This window comes from Hemicordylus capensis, chromosome 5, assembly GCF_027244095.1.
Source record: "Hemicordylus capensis ecotype Gifberg chromosome 5, rHemCap1.1.pri, whole genome shotgun sequence".
NCBI classification, from domain to species: domain Eukaryota; kingdom Metazoa; phylum Chordata; class Lepidosauria; order Squamata; family Cordylidae; genus Hemicordylus; species Hemicordylus capensis.
Window position 1 is genome coordinate 36,396,956 of NC_069661.1, and position 18,643 is coordinate 36,415,598.

Genomic DNA, 18,643 nt, shown 5'->3' on the forward strand with positions numbered 1-18,643 from the left:
GAAAGGGACATATGGCATTTCTTCAGACAGACTGTCACTTCATAGACAAGTTATGTATGGTACTTTTTCTACTCCAGATTAGTACCAAAAACAGATTTCAGGCTAAAGCAGAACCAACAAATTACCAGATAGACAACTACCCCATAGTATATATCTTGAATTATAGAAAATGAATGCCTATTGGGTGTGAGTGTAAAAAATATATAGCACCCATTCCCGTGCTAAAAACACTGGAGCTACATTTTAAAATCTCAAGAGCTTTTAGTGGCTACTGAGGAATAGTCATTCCCATTTCAAAGTGATCAAATACCTTCCTTTATTTTTCATTTTCCCCAAAGTTCACATTTGGAATTTCCATATATTGAGTTGCTGGCAAATATTATTCTTGTAAGATGTTAACAACCCATTCATTGCAAATTTTAAGATCAAGAGCTATAAGATTAGTCAGTTTCAAATCCACAATGGAAAAGAAAATTAGAGAAAAACCACACAGGCAAAATAAATTTGCTTAAGTAGCCATTATATTCCCTCCCAAAAACTATTAATAGTTTGATTATCAGACATTTTAAAATTAGCCAGCAGAGGGCTCTTTTTTTTTTAAGAGGCCAAGAAACAAAGGGATGAAGACCTGTACATCACATCCTATGATACATTTAATAAACCTTTGCAGCAAACTGGGCAGGACCTAAGCTACTTAGATAATTCATTTCTAGGATCCTGCAAGCAGATCTCGCCAGAGTTTTGTTCTTTCACTAGTAAACTAAGCACAAGATGCCCTGACGAGAATATGCAGACTGTGCAGCGGATTAGTCTACTGTGAACTCTGAAATAATGGCAGTATAAAACTTAACCTTTTAACAGACATTTAGACACAATGTTAGCATGAACCCCAGCATTAGCTGTAGTTTTTGTAGTTTTACATTTTTAAATTGGAGAGGGGGTCCTTTGTCATGGTAGCAAGCATGATGTGTCCCCTTAACTAAGCAGGGTCTGCCCTGGTTGCTTATGTATGGGAGACCTGATGTGTGAGCACTGTAAGATATTCCCCTCAGAGGATGGAGCCGCTCTGGGAAGAGCAGAAGGTTCCAAGTTCCCTCCCTGGCATCTCCAAGATAGGGCTGAGAGAAATTCCTGCCTGTAACCCTGGAGAAGCCGCTGCCAGTCTGTGTAGACAATACTGAGCTAGATGGACCTATGGTCTGACTTGGTATATAGCAGCTTCCTATGTTTATACCCTCAGAAATAAATCATTATGGAAGAAAAAGGCTTGAGTTAAAATATACAGCCACTTCCTTACAGTATCTATAAATATGGAAGTCTAAAAAGAGAATGAGAAAAATCAACCAGTCCACTATCATCTGCCCAATCTGTCAGCACTATGTACGTAGTAATTCAAGAAAGTTAATTTAGGTGCTAAGTAACAATTTTGACTTGCTTCTGAAGAGGATTTTTGCAGCATGCTCCCAGGCAAAATAGTTTGACTGTTGAGGAGCAAACAACACACAAAGCTAAACAATATCAAAGTACTTCTTGTCCGCTTTATCATTTCCCCCTCCAAAGAGCAGCTGCAGGTGGCAGGGGAGAGATCGGATTGGGACCATGGGATGGAAAAAAGATTAAATAAACCCTTTCTCCCTCCCAATAACCTCCCCCACAGTCCTCATCAAGGTAATATTTATTCTGGGAGGAAAGCTGCCACTAGTGCCAACAGCAGCTTCCCTTCCAAGGCAAATAGCAGGGGCAGATGGGGGCATTTTTGTTGGGACAATGGTATAAGGGGAAAGAGTTAGCCCTCCACACCCCACACACTGCAGTTCTGATCAGGATAAGCCCCCCAACCCCAAGACTATTTAAAAACCAGAAGAAGAGACAGAAGCAGTGGCACTTCTAGCATCACATGGAGTTTGCCCCTTAATAGAACAATTCCCATGCTTCGCAGGCAGACTTTAAGCTAGTCAGTGAGGTATGGTCTGTTTGGGTGGTATACCTTAAAATGGAAAAAAAGAGGGGCTAAAATATACAGCCGGTATAAAAACCATCAAACATAAAAGCATTCATTTGAGGAGAAAGCACTTTAAAAGTGTGCGCTGAAGTCGTGATTTGTTTAAGAGTTAAAGTGAGAGACACTTAAGATCTTATTTTACAAATTTAGCAGAAAGGCTGTAGAAATATTCTTACCATGCTTCAGATGTAGGCAGATGTCATTCTTGGGGCTGCACCTGTAGGAGATTGTTGTTCTTTAACAAATTTCGATTGAAGAATTTTTGCATACCCCAAATAGAAGTTCTTATGCTAGAATATTAAATGCCGATTAATTTCCTCTGCCTTTCATGGTTCTTATACCAGCCATTTTGTGTCTTATTTAACAAAAAAAGAAATGAAAGGACCTCACTGATGCTTTGAGCCGCCGACCTACCAGGCAGCTATTAGAAAGAGCACTTTCCACCATTTTTGTGTTTGTATTTGTTTTTAATTTTACATTCTTGATGAGAATACATACCAAGTGTCCTAACATCCCTACATACAGTCAATACACCTGTTCACATGATGACGGAATGTATAGATTCAAGCTCTCTACTCCCTGTTTCAGTGGCTGGAAGAAGGAAACCTTCTCCAGCCTTCTGGAGTTCAGTGGCGGTAGAAGGGGCTAGGACTCAAAACTCATAGAACTTGCAACTTGAAAAAAGACTCAGCTGCTGCTTGTTGAAACCATGCCAGGGCACAACAGAGAAAATGCAAACAGAAGCATTAGTCTTAACCTATCTAGATGTGTAGGTGAAGTGACAGCAAATCCACACTTGTTGGGAACAATCTCCAGATGCTCCTGCCATTCCTTAATCTGCAACTACAAGGAGGAAGCAAAGATTGGCTGTCTCGCAAAAGGTGCCCTCTCTGTGTCCTATGGCCATGGCTCAGCACAGCTTTGAGAAATAACAGCTGGGAATTGCTGCCTTCACTCATGTGACGATTCAGTGGTCTTGCGTCTGTAGTGACCTCTAAAAAGAAGAGTCTACTCGCTTCTTGCAGATGGCAAACGTGGGAGCATAGATCTTGATTCCATGCATTCCCTCATCATGAGAATAAGATCCACAGTTTGACACACTACTGGGTGTAGGACCAGAAGGCAACGAAGAGAGCAATACAAACATGAAACAATTACATTTGTTAGAATATGTATTATCCATTATGGAGCTGTTTTAAGAATTTTTTTACATAAAATGAGAAATAAGCATTAAACCAAAGTTTTTAAAATGCCACCAACATGAAATTCCACCCATAAAACATACCTGATGTTGACTCTTGTAGTTTCTCTCTCTTCCTCTTCTTTTTCTTTCCCTATAAAGGGAAAGGGATTGTTTATGATGTCATATATCACCTTTCCCTCAAAACCCTAATATCGTGAATGTGTGACTATCTCGATTTATTATCAAGATTGTTATCAGCAATTAATCTCTGCATTTATATAATCCTTCAAGGGTCTCAAGATAGCTTTGCCTATGACGTTCAGTTACCAATAACCTATTTCCTTATAGGAAATTTCAGTGTAATGCAGAAGAGCCTCCTATCAGTCTGAGCCCCGCAAAGCAGATTCAACTTTATTCCACACACAAAACCTGTAACTGAAAGATTGTGAATGCATGGGGCACAACCAACAGCATCTCAGTTTCTACCTGTCAAACACTACCCAGTTTGTAGGTGGTTTGCTAGCCACCTAAATAGTTGCTTCCCCCGCAACCCTTGCTCCAAGCAAGCGAGGGAGGAAACAATCTAGGTAGCTAACAAATTGCTCACTAGCCAGAAAATGCAGGCTGAGAGGAAGGATGACCAGGCAGTGTCCACACCAATGCCAACCTGATGTTGACATGCTAATGTTTGGGGGCATGGCCAGTATCAGGGTGGGCAACCTCTGGGGTCATTGGTAGTCAGAGGTGTATCCCCAAGGCCAGCTTACTCATGAGCGGGAAGCCAGCTTAGGCACTTGACTCTGATCAAGGCCATTTTGAGGCTCTAAGCTTCATATACTACCACTAATACTATTAGATTATAACCTTTTTCATTCATGAGCTGATCTTTGCTGGTGCAACAGCTACTCCTGGCTCCATCCCTTGCTCCACTGAGGCATGGACAGAATATAAGAGCCTTGATGGATCAGACCCATGTCTCATCAAGTCCAGTGTTCTGTTTTCCACTTGGAAGCCTCTGGCAGTCTTCAATGAAAGCCATGAAGGCAACAGCCCTCATCTGCTATTACACCCCCCAAAACATATGTATACTGTCCATGAACATGGAGGTTTCACATAACTAATAGTCAGTAATATACCTCTCTTCCATGAAAATGTCTAATCCCACTTTAAAACAATCTAAGCAATCACTACCTCTGCTACAGAGAGTGATTGCAGTTAAAAACTACCAGTTTCCATGATGAACAACAAAACTGCAAGGCCCACACTTGCAGGAGGGTGGACTAAAGAGTTGCCAACTCATATTCCCCCCCTTCCGCTTTAAGATAAAAACTTGCATCCTTTTGAAAACTCAACTTCAATGCCAAATGGACACATTTCCATGTTATTAAATGAACGTTCATTTTTTTCTCCTTCCCAAATCTCTTTTTACCAAGTTTTCACACATCTGGCCAAGGACTTTTCTATCTGAATGTCAGCTAAGAAATTAAGAAATTTTCCATCTGGGAAGAGGTTGCCCTACAACGTGGGTGTTTTGTTTTTGGTTTTTTTTGCACAAGTGGTAAATGTTCAAAGGACTACATATGTGCTAAACACAACATAGCTGGGTAGGTAACTACCCCTTTCCTCTCTCATTTCACTTAATTCATCAAGAAGGGACAAGATTTTCAAGACACACTTAAGTTAGGGATACACAACAGAAGGTTTAGTTAAATGAATGTCGGTTGCAGGCAAGGGATATTCTTTTTGCTCTGAAGTGCCTTCACTGTTTTATGGCGTTTATTTTGGGGAAACCCCTATCTACCTGGCATTAACTAGGCACACTGGATTATGGATACAGCCAACGACTGATTGAAGTCTTCATGAATGTGTGAGAGATGACATTTTCAAAGTCGGGACCTGAGACTGGAATTAGGCTCCTTTTTGAATTCTTTATTTTGGGATAATCAAGGCCCAGTCATAGCTAACTCCCAGACAAATAGTATCAGCACAGCTTTCTTTTTTTTTTTTTTTTAAGAGCAATTCCAAAGAGTAAATAGCAAATGAGCAGTTTAACTATAATGGAATTGACATTACCGCCTTGCTCATTCAAAACTTTCATTTTTGCGTAACAGTACAGGTGAGCTCCATTATTTGCATGGTATTTATAAACCATGTGGCACACATGTCCAAAATGTTATTGGATGCAGGATGCATGTGAGCCAGTACTCTATAATTTTTTGCAAAGCAATCACCTACCACTCAACTGCCATTTGGATACAATTGTCACATGGCACAAAGCTGGACCAGGGACACACCAAAAGCCAAGCTGAGGCTAAAACAGGATCAGTTTGAGATCGGTGAAAGAGCGGAGATACTAAAACTCAGAATCCCTCAAAGTGAATGTAAGACCAGCACAGAGTTTCTCGTGTGCCTCACTGTTCCCTAACTTGCTTGCTTGTGTTTTAAGTGCAACAAACATTAACTGAAGAAAATATACACGGAGGGCTTACATAGTTGTCCCTTGCAGACCAGCCGGGATAAAGCTGCATGTGTAGCTGCCTTTCTTTCCGAGCTAGTTCATAATATTTAGCTTGTTCTTCACGGGACAATGCATGCCACTGCAAATAAAAAGGGAAAAAGTGAATGTTGTGCTAGATCACAGGAACGTGCCACACATATGGCAAACTGAAAAGATAACAACTAGTTATAGTTAGCGTGGTGCATGGAAAAGTGTACTAGCTATTCATGAAGCTCACAAATCCCCAAGCTTTGGTAAGCAAACATACAAAGCATTATGACTGAATATGGCCTCTTATCTTTGTTGGCCTATAGTCTTGCTCTGTGTTCAAGGCTCCCCAGATGTATTCTTTCAGATGCAAATATATGTACATGGAAAATAAATAGTCTCACACACACACACGCACACACCTCGCCACCCCATGCACTGTTCCCTCTAAGGTGCGTGCGCACCAACGCCCAGGCCCCCACCACGCAGCAGTTTCTGGCAGGCACGCGGTCTCTGCTGAACCCGCCACTGCTGCCCAACACCCTGGTACCCCATTCCCATCCCCTCCCCAGCTGGGAAGCATTGCCACATGTTCCCCCTCTCCCCGGACAGGTCGCTGACATGCTGCCACCTCCCCCACCCCCGATTACAGGCCAGACCTCCTCCTCCTCCTCCTCCAATTCCGGCTGCAGGACTAAGCAGCCAAAAGAGGATGGGAGGAGAAGGCTTGCACCTCCCCTCCCGGCAGCGCAGAGAGACCAGAGCTGGGGGCCTGGAACAACGGGGGGCATGAGAGGAGGAGGCAGCTGCCCCGCACCTGCAGCATCAGAGGAGGACAGGAGGCAGCAGTGGATCCCCCCCAGCAGCTCCCCGCCCAGAGAAACCAGAGCTGGGGACAGTGGGAGGGGCACAGAAGCCAGCAGCGGTAGCTCCCTCCCCCCATGGGGTTTTTTAAAAAAAATTTTGCGCACTGCAATAGTCAGTGGGGTAGGAAAATAGGAAGCTGCCATATACTGAGTCAGACCATTGGTCTATCTAGCTCAGTATTGTCTTCACAGACTGGCAGTGGCTTCTCCAAGGTTGCAGGCAGGAATACCTCTCAGCCCTATCTTGGAGAAACCAGGGAGGGAACTTGAAACCTTATGCTCCTCCCAGAGCTGTTCCATCCCCTGTGGGGAATATCTTACAGCGCTCACACTTCTAATCTCCCATTCATATGCAACCAGGGTAGACCCTGCTTAGCTAAGGGGACAAGTCATGCTTGCTACCACAAGACCAGCTTTCCTCTCCAGACCAGTGTGTGTGTGTGTGTGTGTGTGTGTGTGTGTGTGTGTGTGTGTGTGTGTAGAGATGTGCGTACACTGACTTGATGCCAGTGTCCAGGACAAAACACTTTCAGCTCACTGATCATAGAAAAATAGAGGTAAAACTACACCCATGTCATTCCTTTACCAATAGTGTGAAGGAACGATTGCAGCAGTTTATAGGTGATAAAACAGCTGATAAAACTCAAGACAACTAAAGTTATTAGCAACATATGAAGAACAAACAAAATTAGCTCCCAGGAGGAAAAGAAAGAGGTGGGGTGGATCTTAGCACTCAATTTTACCTCAGATCTGTTTGGGGAAAACCATCTTGTGTTCTGTCTCCCCCATTTCCTGCTACAGGAAGACAGTGGGATGTTACTTCCAGTTACCTCTGCCTAGGAAGGACAAAGTAAGGGCAAATATCTTTTTAGCCTGGCTTGTTAATGACATCTAGGTTTTAATTCTAATTTTAATCTGCTTTGAAATGGGTTTTGATTTTAATTGTTATGTATTTCTTTTAGTGTAAACCACCCAGAGATACTTTAGGAAAGGTGGCATATAAATATAATTTAAAAAACCTTTACTTAAGATTTCCTTGTGTGTAAATGAGGGAAGCAGCTATAAAATTGATGCTGAAGGGATTTACTCAGGGGCAGAGCCACCATTGGGCCAACGGGTTCAAAGAACCCGGGCTGCGCCCAATCAGGGACCATGCCTCATGGCCCCAACACGCCCCCCACGTCTGACATCAGACACCAGGAGCAGCTCTTCCCGCTCCAGGCTGCGCTCGAATGCAGTGCCAGCCTTAGTTTAGCTCCCAAAGGGGCCGCATGGCCCCCGCTTGGGAACTAAACCTGCAACCCACTTGGGAACTAAACCTGCAACCCACTTGGGAACTAAACCTGTTTGCCGTACGGCCCCTTTGGGAGTTAAAATCCAACTCCCGAATGGAGCCTCAAGGCTCCGTTCAAGAGCCAGACCACACACACACCCCGGCGTCTGACGTTAGACACAGGGGCATGGCTAGCCCCCGCGTCTGACGTCAGATGTCGGGGACGGGGCCGCCGTACACAGGCCACCAGCGGTCAAGCTTCGCCGTTGCATTTACTATTGCTTTGTGAAGCTTACAATCTGGATGGAATGCAAGGACAGAAGCAGCAAGGAAATAACATTAAACAGGCAATGATGTCATACAGCTAAATAGGGATGTCTCCTAAAAAAAATTGTTCAGCTCTCACCAGAAATTGATTACAAGTCACCTGGTATCCCGGCCCCCATTCCAAGAGGTGCTCTTACCCCTGGACTTTGGGGGCAAAGTCAAAGGCCTCTACACCCGTTGGGGGACCCCAAATCCTCTTTAGTCTCTCCTGGAGTTGTGTCCTCAAGAACCTAGATGTTAAAACATGATGCTTAACTTGCAGCCGGGGGGTGGGGGGTGGGTTTCCAAAGGCCTTTAGGTCCAGGCTGCAATATTACCTAGGTGAACCTCTGCCCTCCCCCCCACAAAAGCTGCTCATAGGCAGCTGAAATTAAGGTTTGAAGTTCCTATTTGCCATGCCTCCCAAAACAGGCAGTAGCCATGTTGGCTGTACTGAGATACCACCCTGGCTGTCTTTCTTTGAGGCCTAGCTAGCGAGCTTACGTTCTGTAATAATTTGACCCAAAACCACTGTGATTTTGAAAAATCCAGAAGGTACAAGTGGCATATAGTACGCCACCTGAGTTTCTGCCTGTCATTCTGTGTCTAACAGTAGAAACTCAGTCAGTAGCATTTCCCTAGCATTTGGAGATCGGAACTTCACCAGCTGAAATTCTGGCTGTCATGCAACTGAAGTACAGACAGAATATCAACACATAATGCGTCCATCCTTCTAGGCTAGGTAAAGTTGCACCTGTTGAATGCCTGCTTGTCACAACTCTTAAGACTCCTGTGCCCTCTGGCCCTTAAAAGCACAAAATGTTGAAGGAGATGGCTAGATGAAGAGTCTGAAGCAGCTGTTAAAGGAGAACAGAAGCACTGGTCAGAAGCTTGAATAAACTGAACCTTGCATTGACCTTCTATTTTCTTTTTGTCATTGTCTGGAGATCAGATGGGCACACATTGACATACAAGGAGAATAACCTGCTGGTCACTTATAAGAATATAGGAAGCTGTCATATAGTAAGTCAGACCATTGGTCTATCTAGCTCAGTATTGTCTTCACAGACTGGCAGCGGCTTCTCCAAGGTTACAGGCAGGAATCCCTCTCAGCCCTATCTTGGAGATGCCAGGGAGGGAACTCGGAACCATCTGCTCTTCCCAGAGTGGCTCCATCCCCTAAGGGGAATATCTTACAGTGCTCACAGATATAGTCATATGCATCCAGTGCAGACCCTGCTTAACTAAGGGGACAAGTCATGCTTGCTACCACAAGACCAGCTCTCCTCTCTTTTTTCTAATGCTACAACATGGACACCAGAGATTAGTGGTGATAATTCCCAAACTGGAGTAGAATTCCCAAGCTGGAGATATGGACTTCAGATTAAGTAACTCCACTTATTTTAACACACTGGTTTTTTCCTTTAATCAGCTACCCACATTTTTTGGAATACATTCATGTCCTTGGAGGGTCAGAAACATCCACGGCTTTTTAAATAGGGCCTTTGAACAACAGTGTAGAAGCAACAGTGATTTATTTTTACAGATGGCCTTTTTTTTTTTTAAGGTAATAGGATCTTAGCTGTTTTTCATCTTTCAGTCACTCCTCCTCATTGAGCGTGTTTCTATCACTGCGTGATCTTTCCCAGCTTCCAGCCCAGTGTGTACACTCTGGGATCTGATAGTCACTGATGTTTTTATTGGTGCATTAACTACTATATTATCAAGAACCTTGCAGTTGAACATCCGAAAGTATGCAAACCCCATCCTGATTAATTGGCATCTCAGGCAGTGTGTTCTGGGATTGAGTTGCTCTGGCAGGAGGCAATTTTTAGAACAAGTTGACTGCTCTTTTCTACACTCACATGCATATACACACATACTCTTTCCCAGCAGCCAGCTCCAGCCCCCGCAGCTGCCTGTCAGCTGTTTCACAGCAGGAAGCAAGGGTAGAAGCTTGATGCTTCCAAGAGCCCGACAGCAGGGAGTGGGGAGGGAGCCAACAGGGGACAGAGATGAAGCACAGAAGACACACTCCTTTTCCAAGGGACTCACAGTTTTCCAATAAAATTAGAGTTTGAAATGTGCGAGTCCTCCAGAGGAATTGCTTTGGAAAGTTTAGCTTATCCACTCGATATCTAAGTACTCTCTCCAGACTAATATTCTAAATAATGCAGCATGATTATTCAGCAAAGGGTTGCTACCTAATGTTTTGGAACCCCTGAATTTTGTTTTATTTTTGTTAGTTGTTCATTGTTAGTTGCTAACTGGGAATGGACTGTGCGCACAGATTTAATTTATGTACCACTTTATGGATTGGATTTTGTTTTTAAGGTTTCGGACCTAAACTTTAACGCTAGGAAAGCATACAGCATAACATTGGCTTCTGTAATTTTGAACAAACAGATCTTAAACATTCTGGAAATTTATTTGATGAGCTTAAGAATTGAATGAATATGAGGAGGTACAAATACTTAAATAAATTTTGAGACAGATAAACACAACTCATTTCTACCCCACCCCCAGTTACAAGGAGTTTTCTATCAAGCTCCAAGTAGTCAGTTTGGGGCAAACCAGTTTTGTGCCATCTGACACCATGTTCAAGATTGGGCTTTTAGCAGAACCTTGACAAATGCAAGAAAAAGTGATATTTGATGTGGCATGCCAATAGCCAAATCCTCTGTTTTGGCAGATGTAAACAGCTAGCTGACCTCAGACTAGAGTGACTGTGCATGCACAACCACAGACAAGACTTTTCCTGCAACTACCATGTAGACAGAAGATGATGAGAGTAAAGGAACCATTCATCATCCCACAATTTGATTTACATAGAACTGGCCTTCTCCAGCCATCAAAACACAAGATGCAAAACACAAGTCAAGGGAAAACTGTGTGAATATTGCTAGTAAAAACACTGGAATAATAGTTAGCTGTTCATTACAGATCAGCTTGGCACAGGAGATTTGGAAGTTTAATAATGCTGGACATGTTGCCATTTGCTACTTTTACCAGGATTCTTTCCTTCTTTGCTTTTAAATCTTCACTCTTTGCAATCTGCTGCTTTTATTATTTTGCTACTTTATCCGCTATTTTTCTTGTAAGCAGATTTGGAGCCATGTGGCAAAATGTGGAACATAAACTTAAAATAAATATGTGCTCCAGCAAACTGAATGCTGCCTCAGCCACCAACCTTGTCCAGTTCTCCTTACAGTTCACCTTTTATATTTTTGAAAGCAGTACATATACGAGAACTGCCCATTCACTCTTTTACAATAACAACTTTAGATTTAATAGACTGTTGGTCTTTCAAATCTGCCTCACTTCTCTAAAAATGTACGCTAGACTACTGAGTGCTTGATGTGTGTTACGCAAGCCATGATCCAGAAAGGTAAGTGTCCACTAGAATTGGTGTACAGATTTCCCCTCCCACAAACATCCCTCCCCCCCAGAATACTCTTTAAACCCATGTATCAAAGCAAGGAGATTTATGGGTTTGTTTCACAGCATATATGGCTGACAACACATGCATATATTTTGCCCTATAAAAAGCTCCTATAACCAGAGCTGCACGACTTCAGCCTTCCTGCAGATGTCATCCCTGACCATTGACCACTGTGGCTTGGTTCCCCACCATACTAATTTACACATGGTGGATTTCAAAGTTCTTCAGGGAGTTTCCAAAAGCAGAAGGCTTCTCAGAAACACATTGGGTGTGTATATGCCCCTCTGGATCACGGCCACAGTGTTTATCAAAAAGGCCCCACCCATGATCCTGCCAGTGTATTTTCCTCAAGCACTATTAAGTAATACGACGATTCCCTTGTTCCAGGAGTTACCTTGGCAGACGAGAGCTTATTGGACTTTTAAGTACTGTAATGAAGAATGCTCTCAAGGTATAGATAAGTGGTTAAGCTAATTCAGTGTTTGTGAAAGTCAGAGGAGGAGTTTTCAGTTCTATGCCACATTTAGGAAGAATCATAATCAAAACACACAGACCATGCTTTGAGGGAACCAAGCAATAAAACTTTGTAGTATTCTTTGCAAACAGAACTCTAATCACTCCGACGCCAAGCCCCATTTTAAAAGCCAAGGGTTTAGGTAGCTGGCAAGCACAGCTTAAAACTAAAGAAGTGCCTGAACACAGACTTAAAACAGAGGTCTCAACTATTAAAAGATTAGACACACTGATTAATATTTTAAGGCAAGTATCTTACTATGAAAATCCTGAAGAAAAAGGAAGCATCTACTGTAATTAGTACTTTAGGACAAAATCAGACATTATTTAAATCTATCTTCCTTAGAATGCTTTCAGAAGCTGCTCTGAAGAACAGCGCAATAAGCGAGAGAAAGATCTGCTTACAGATATTTTTCCTAGAGCAGGGGTACGCAACCATGATTTCCCAACTGTTGCTGAACTACAACTCTCTTTACCCTCATCCACAATAAATTGCAGCTGGGGATGATGCGAGTTGGAGTTCAGCAATAGCTGGAAAGTCTCGATTGCCTATTGGTGTCCCAGAGTATCAAGGTGCCATGTTCAACAGAAATGGCTGACAAACATATAGATATAACCAGGACAGGTTATAGCACAATGCATCACTAGTTGGGATGAACTCTGGTTGAGTATATCTAGGCTCAGGTTACCCACCTGTATTGAAAAAATACTTCCCTAATTTGTGGGAGAATTGTAGATAGGGCTTTCTGCCCCAGCATCTACAGAACATTTATTATTCATTTATTTAGTATATATGTTACATTGCAGTTTTGATGAGCTTTGACCATGGATGAAGAAAATATGTAGGAAGCTCTTTTGTATGCTTTCTGTTCTGTACCAGAACATTCAGTTTCAAAAGATGTGCTATATTTGTCCTTCTAATGTAATTGTCATATCTTTATCCCCTGGTGGCGCAGTGGTAAAACTGCCGCCCTGTAACCAGAAGGTTACAAGTTCGATCCTGACCAGGGGCTCAAGGTTGACTCAGCCTTCCATCCTTCCGAGGTCGGTAAAATGAGTACCCAGAATGTTGGGGGCAATATGCTAAATCATTGTAAAACCGCCTAGAGAGCTCCGGCTATAGAGCGGTATATAAATGTAAGTGCTATTGCTATTACGACCATTTGTGCACATTAAAAAAAAAATCCAAAGCATGTACACAAACAGGTTGCCTTATGACATGGCTAACACATTTACATGAACATATGAAGCTGCCTTATGCTATTGGTCCACCTATCAGAGCATTGCTTTCTCTGATTGGCAGCAGTTTCCCAAGGTCTCAAGCAGATGCATTCCCGAGCTATCCTATCTGATCCTCTGGAAATACAGGAGACACTGAAAAGGAAACCTTGGACCTTATCTATGCAAAGGATTTGCTTTACCACAGAGCTATGGGCCCTTACTCTGTGACATGACAAGAACACTTATTTTAAGGAAGTCACAACGTTTCCAATAATTACTAATTAAATAGTCAATAGGGGAATTGCCACCAGTGTGGTAATGGGGTGTTTAAGTGCTGGGGGAAGACAGGGGAGATAGCATACACTGAATACAGTACATGAACGTGCGCGCACACACACAGCTCTGCCATACCCTTCTGCCAAGAATCTGGTTGATAGCTGCACTTTCTTTCAGAGTACACTCTGCTACAACGTTCGCTCTCATCTCTTTCATGTATAACATGAAAGCATTCAGAGGTTTCTTAATGTGAGGTCTTTTGGGCTCTTGTTCTTTCCTCTGTTCATGCTGAGGCTTCCTAAAGGTAGCAGGAGGAAAGAAAACACAGAAAGAAAGCATGTGTTACAACCTTCAAATTAAGTGTAGAAAGGGATATTTTACACCTCTATTTCAGATGATCAGTTAGATCTTACTCCACTTCTTAGTGGCCATATTCTATAATTTATCTTATGTTTATATCCCATCCTTCCCCCTAAGGAACTCAGCTCAGTATACATGGCTTTTCCCTACCCCATTATATCTTAACAACCCTGTGAGGCAGGGGCAGGGGAAGAGGAGAGAGAAAGACTGGCCCAAGGTTACCTAATGAGTTTCACAACTCAGCAGGGATTTGAACTTGGGTCTCCCTGGTCCAGCTTTAACCACTACACCACACTGGCTCAGTGTGCTTGACTGCCAGAGTCAGTAGCCAGAGGAAATTAAGCTCATTGCATATTCTAGGAGGCTGGAGGCTGGCGGCTGGCGGTCTTCCTCTCTGCACTTTGCCAACTGGTCCCAGGGCCTTCATAATTAATACCTTTGCTTACAAGCCATTTCCAGGATACTTGGCCTATCCGTGCCCAATTTGTGTGCACTGAGAGGAGCTTCAGCACTTCCAAGATTACCATGTTGATCCCAGAAGTTACTGACTTGGAGATACACTCCCATAAACAACAATGCTAAAAATGGTACTCAATGAGATCATAAAGGAATGTAATTTCCTGTAATGTCACAAGTTCAAAAAGAGAGGCTGCTTCCATCCAGTCCTTTTAAAACATGCACAAAGCACAAACTCGACTCCTACACATTATCCTAAGACACGTAACTGGATCTTGGCATTGGAAGGGTAATACACTCATCTGTTTGGAAAGTAGTAACATCATAGATTTCTTCTTCCAAACAGACATATGCATTACCCCTTATACCATTTCATTCTCATATCTTTCACAGGCAGCATGGTGTAGTGGTCAATGGGTTGGATTAAGACCAGGGAGATCCAAGTTCAAATCCACATTCAGCCATGAAACTCACGAGGTGACTCTGAGCCAGTCACTTACCTATCAGCCTAACTTACCTCACAGGGTTGTTGTGAGGAGAAACATAACCATGTATACCACTCTGGGCTCCTTGGAAGAAGAGCAGGATAGAAATGTAAAATTACAGTAAAATATATCTTAAAGACAGAATTCAGTTTCTGAAGGCAGATTTGTGTCTTTGCATATTCTAGGAGTTTGGACAGGTTTGTCACCAAAAACATGTTGGAGATGGAGTTCCAGTGCATCAGCCTTTTGCACCAACTATCCTAATGACGACTAGGGGCATTGGGAGCACAGGAAGCTATTGAGGGTCTCCCTACCTGTCCCTGATTTCCTCTGCTCTATGACCCCTGCTTGACTCCTCAGGTACTTCCTGTAGTGAGCCAGTCCTCTTCATTTCCTCCTAAAAAGAAGTAGGGATGTGCACAGAACCGGGGTGGGGTGTGTGTGTGTGTGTGTGCGCGTGTGCGCGCACTTACCACTTCCTCCACCAGCACTTGGTTTTTTGAAAGTCCATCTCCCTGCCGTCCTTTTGCCCCCTTGACCGGAAGTACCTGCCGCGCCTGTGCACAGATGTGTGCACATTGTCCGACGCGAGCAAGCCCAGGTACTTCTGGTCAAAGGGGCAACAGGGCGGCTGGGAAGTACACTGCCACCCCAACCGACTTTCAAAACCCCATTTTTTCTCACACTGAAAAAAAATCTTCAATGCAAGACCCATTTCTCAATACACTGATCTCTGAGCAATACACTGTGCTTTCCCCAGTGCTGGGATTGGGAGGCTTAAAGAGAAATGGAGCCCTGTTGAGCCCCAGCTGTGGCACTCTAGTACTACAGTTCCCAATGCTCTGTGGTGTAGCAAGTGGTGTAGCAAGAATGCTGGTGCACTCCTGGTGGCCCCCATTGTCCCAGCCACACATCCTGCGTCTGTCAGGTACACAGCGGGTGTGGTTGTGTTTACAAACAAAGCCGTGAACCCCGTTTGCGAGTAATTTACAGCCAGCACCACATTTGCAGTGGCAAACATTTAGCTGCAAACATATTTACATGCAAGGAATGTATGTAATTCCCTGCATGTAAAGGCAGCGAGAAGCACAGCTCTGTTTCTGCGAAGCTTCAGCCAGTGCTGGGTTCCCAGCCTGGCCAGGAACATGTCTTTACAAACAGGGAAAGATGCTCCTGGCCGCTGCTGCAAACATGGCGCTGGCTGTAATTTACTCGCAAACATGGTCCATGGCCCCATTTGCAGGTGCAACCATGCCCCCTGTGCACCTGACGTCAGACGCAGGGGTGTGGGTGGGGCGCCAGGCATGGCCCCTGGACATGGCGCCCTGGGTTCTTTGAACCCTCTCCCTGTGCAGTGGTGGCTCTGCCCCTGTGTGTGCACTTTCACAGATGTCACTGAGGCTTAACAAGGTTCTGTTTTTTGTATGGACTCTGCCTCCTTTAGCAAATAGGAAAAGCATCACATTGAGTGATGGGAACAGTTACCTCTGCACAGTGTTGGGGTGGGGGACAGTGTGGTGTATTCACCTTTGGCCAAAGCATCGAACAGGCCTAATGAACCATTTTTCAGGGGCTGATGGGAGCTGCCCCTGGCTTTAGGGCCTTGCAATGAAGAACACTGACCTACACCCTCTCAGGGTAGAAGGAGATTGCATAAGCTGTGTTTGCTTTGTGAAGACAATGAAACCTACAATGGCAAACTTAACACATTCCAAAAGGAAAAGGCTCACAAAGATATAACATCTTTGCTAGGGATAGTCATCGCAAAAACCACTTTCTTAAGAGGGGTATAATCTGAGGAGATTTACAAGTCTCTCAGCTCTGTGGACACCCATCCAAAGCACACACAAAAAAGGGGTGGGTGGGCGAGAATTATCAATTACTCTCCCTATTATCTAGACCTGAGCTCAGAATTATTCATAAGAATGGCAATTATATATAGTCTTTTTTTAAAAGGTTGTGCTAAAATCACTTCAAGCAAACAGCCCACTTCATTCACAGGTCACATTCAGCTTTGACCATGTTTAGATCAAGGCAGGTTTCATAAGATTGCAAGAACTAGTTATTAAACCCTTGTATCACTGATTTCCTTTCCAGGTTTTGAGACATGTAGCTATTTCTAAGACAATAGATGTATTTAGGCATAGATACAACACTTCCCTTTAGGAACATGCAAACAAATTAAGTCCCACAACAATATGTTTTTGCCATGCTTTCTCAGATTCTTAGGGATTGCAGATAAAGTACTGCCCCAGAGAAATACTAACTTACACATGCATTAATTCACTGTCTGTGTGCGGATGTTCTTGTTTCACTTGAGGTGTTACAATAGCTGGGTGAGGGATTCCAGTTGTGTGGGGTCCTGGAGGACCAGGGATCATATGATGTGAAAACCTACAAAAAGAGAAAAAGGCAACCATCTTCATAATGCAACAGCTTGAGCAGAGTATAGGAAACTTGTATCAACCAAGACATGCCCTAGGAGGCAATTCACATACTGGGCTTGCAATGAAGATACCATGACTCACCAGTGTGTGAAACCATTATTTGGCTAAGACCTGTACATTGTAAGTGGAGCTTTTATTCTCCTATGATTTGGGGGGCAATCATCCAAAAAAACTTTTGGGTTTATTTTCAGTTTTTTAAAAAAGAGACCTTGTGAAGAATTTGGGAATAGGCACAAGTTAATTTAATGAGGACAACAAAAGTTAAAGATATATTAGACCTTAACCAAAAATAAACTGTTTTCACACATGTATAAGAGACGTTAAGTTATCCACCACCAGCCAACAAAAGGAAGAATCTACCATGCAGAACATTGAAGGTCTTCCATAATTTTGAGAACCAATTGCTTTCCAGTTGCACAGGGATCCATATTCTAGGGCCACCATTTCACTTTCTTCATCAGAAAGATCTCTGCTTAAATAACTTTCTACAGCTTAAGAAGAATGCTTCCCTGAACCAGCCAGAAAACATAACATTCCTCCATAAAAATATATTACAGGTCATAAAAACCTATTCTCATAACCAGGTAAAGTTAAGATCCTGCTATATATTTTGCATCACATTTCATCAATATTATCTGATTATTTATTTATTTAGTAGACCGCCCCAAACCTCCATCTCTAGGTGGATATGCCAAGCTTCAAACCCATAAGAGCCCCACAGAAATCAGAATTGCATGTACTGACTGATTTGCCCAGTGCAAGATTCAAATGAGCTTATCTCAATCATTACAGGAAGGCTTGCACTGCAGGTGTGTTGCCTAAGATACATAAACATTAAATGGAATACTATTGGTTTTACTGAACTAGCTGGCTGTTTCTCATCTAAGACCGTTTTCCTCTCACCCTCCCCATCTGAAACATGCATAGAATTTGAAAGTTGGGGTGGGGGGACCTTTGGAGATCTTGTCCAGCCCCCGCCTACAGTTGACAGCTTAACCCAGGGCTACGTAACTTTGGCCCTCCAGCTGTTTCTGGACTACAGATACCATCATCCTCAGCCACAGTGGCCGGTAGTCAGGGATTATGTCAGTTGTATTTTTATTGTTATTTATTTTTAAATTTGTATACCACCTTTTATTAAAACAATCTCAAGGCTGTTGTAGCCCAACATCTGCAGGAGGGCCAAAGTTGTGCAGCCCTGGCTTAACTTGTTTCACAATCCATCAATAAGCTCTCACAGAAATGAGTGTGAGCTTATGAAGAGCATGTATTAAGAGCAAGATACTTTCAATAGTGGTCCGCAGAACCAGGAGTTTGTGGTGGATCGA

General features: G+C 43.2%; 2 protein-coding genes across 14 annotated transcripts in view; one reads left to right on the forward strand and one right to left on the reverse strand.

The window, feature by feature from the left end:
• HADH (hydroxyacyl-CoA dehydrogenase) overlaps positions 1 to 18,643 on the forward strand; it is an 80,044-nt gene that overhangs the window by 52,018 nt on the left and 9,383 nt on the right. The gene's annotated exons all lie outside the window — the stretch shown is intronic.
• The window catches only part of LEF1 (lymphoid enhancer binding factor 1), a 148,002-nt gene that overhangs the window by 19,274 nt on the left and 110,085 nt on the right, over positions 1 to 18,643 (reverse strand). For 8 of the 13 annotated variants that reach the window (XM_053252494.1, XM_053252498.1, XM_053252495.1 and 5 more), the window contains 5 exons: positions 17,140 to 17,262; positions 13,703 to 13,865; positions 7,280 to 7,372; positions 5,675 to 5,782; positions 3,288 to 3,336 (listed from right to left, as the gene is read on the reverse strand). In XM_053252494.1, the coding sequence (XP_053108469.1) occupies positions 3,288 to 3,336; positions 5,675 to 5,782; positions 7,280 to 7,372; positions 13,703 to 13,865; positions 17,140 to 17,262 (536 nt within the window). Of the gene's footprint in view, positions 1 to 2,178; positions 2,220 to 3,287; positions 3,337 to 5,674; positions 5,783 to 7,279; positions 7,373 to 13,702; positions 13,866 to 17,139; positions 17,263 to 18,643 lie in introns of all 13 variants that reach the window. The other 5 variants (XM_053252500.1, XM_053252502.1, XM_053252499.1 and 2 more) reach the window with 3 other exon arrangements.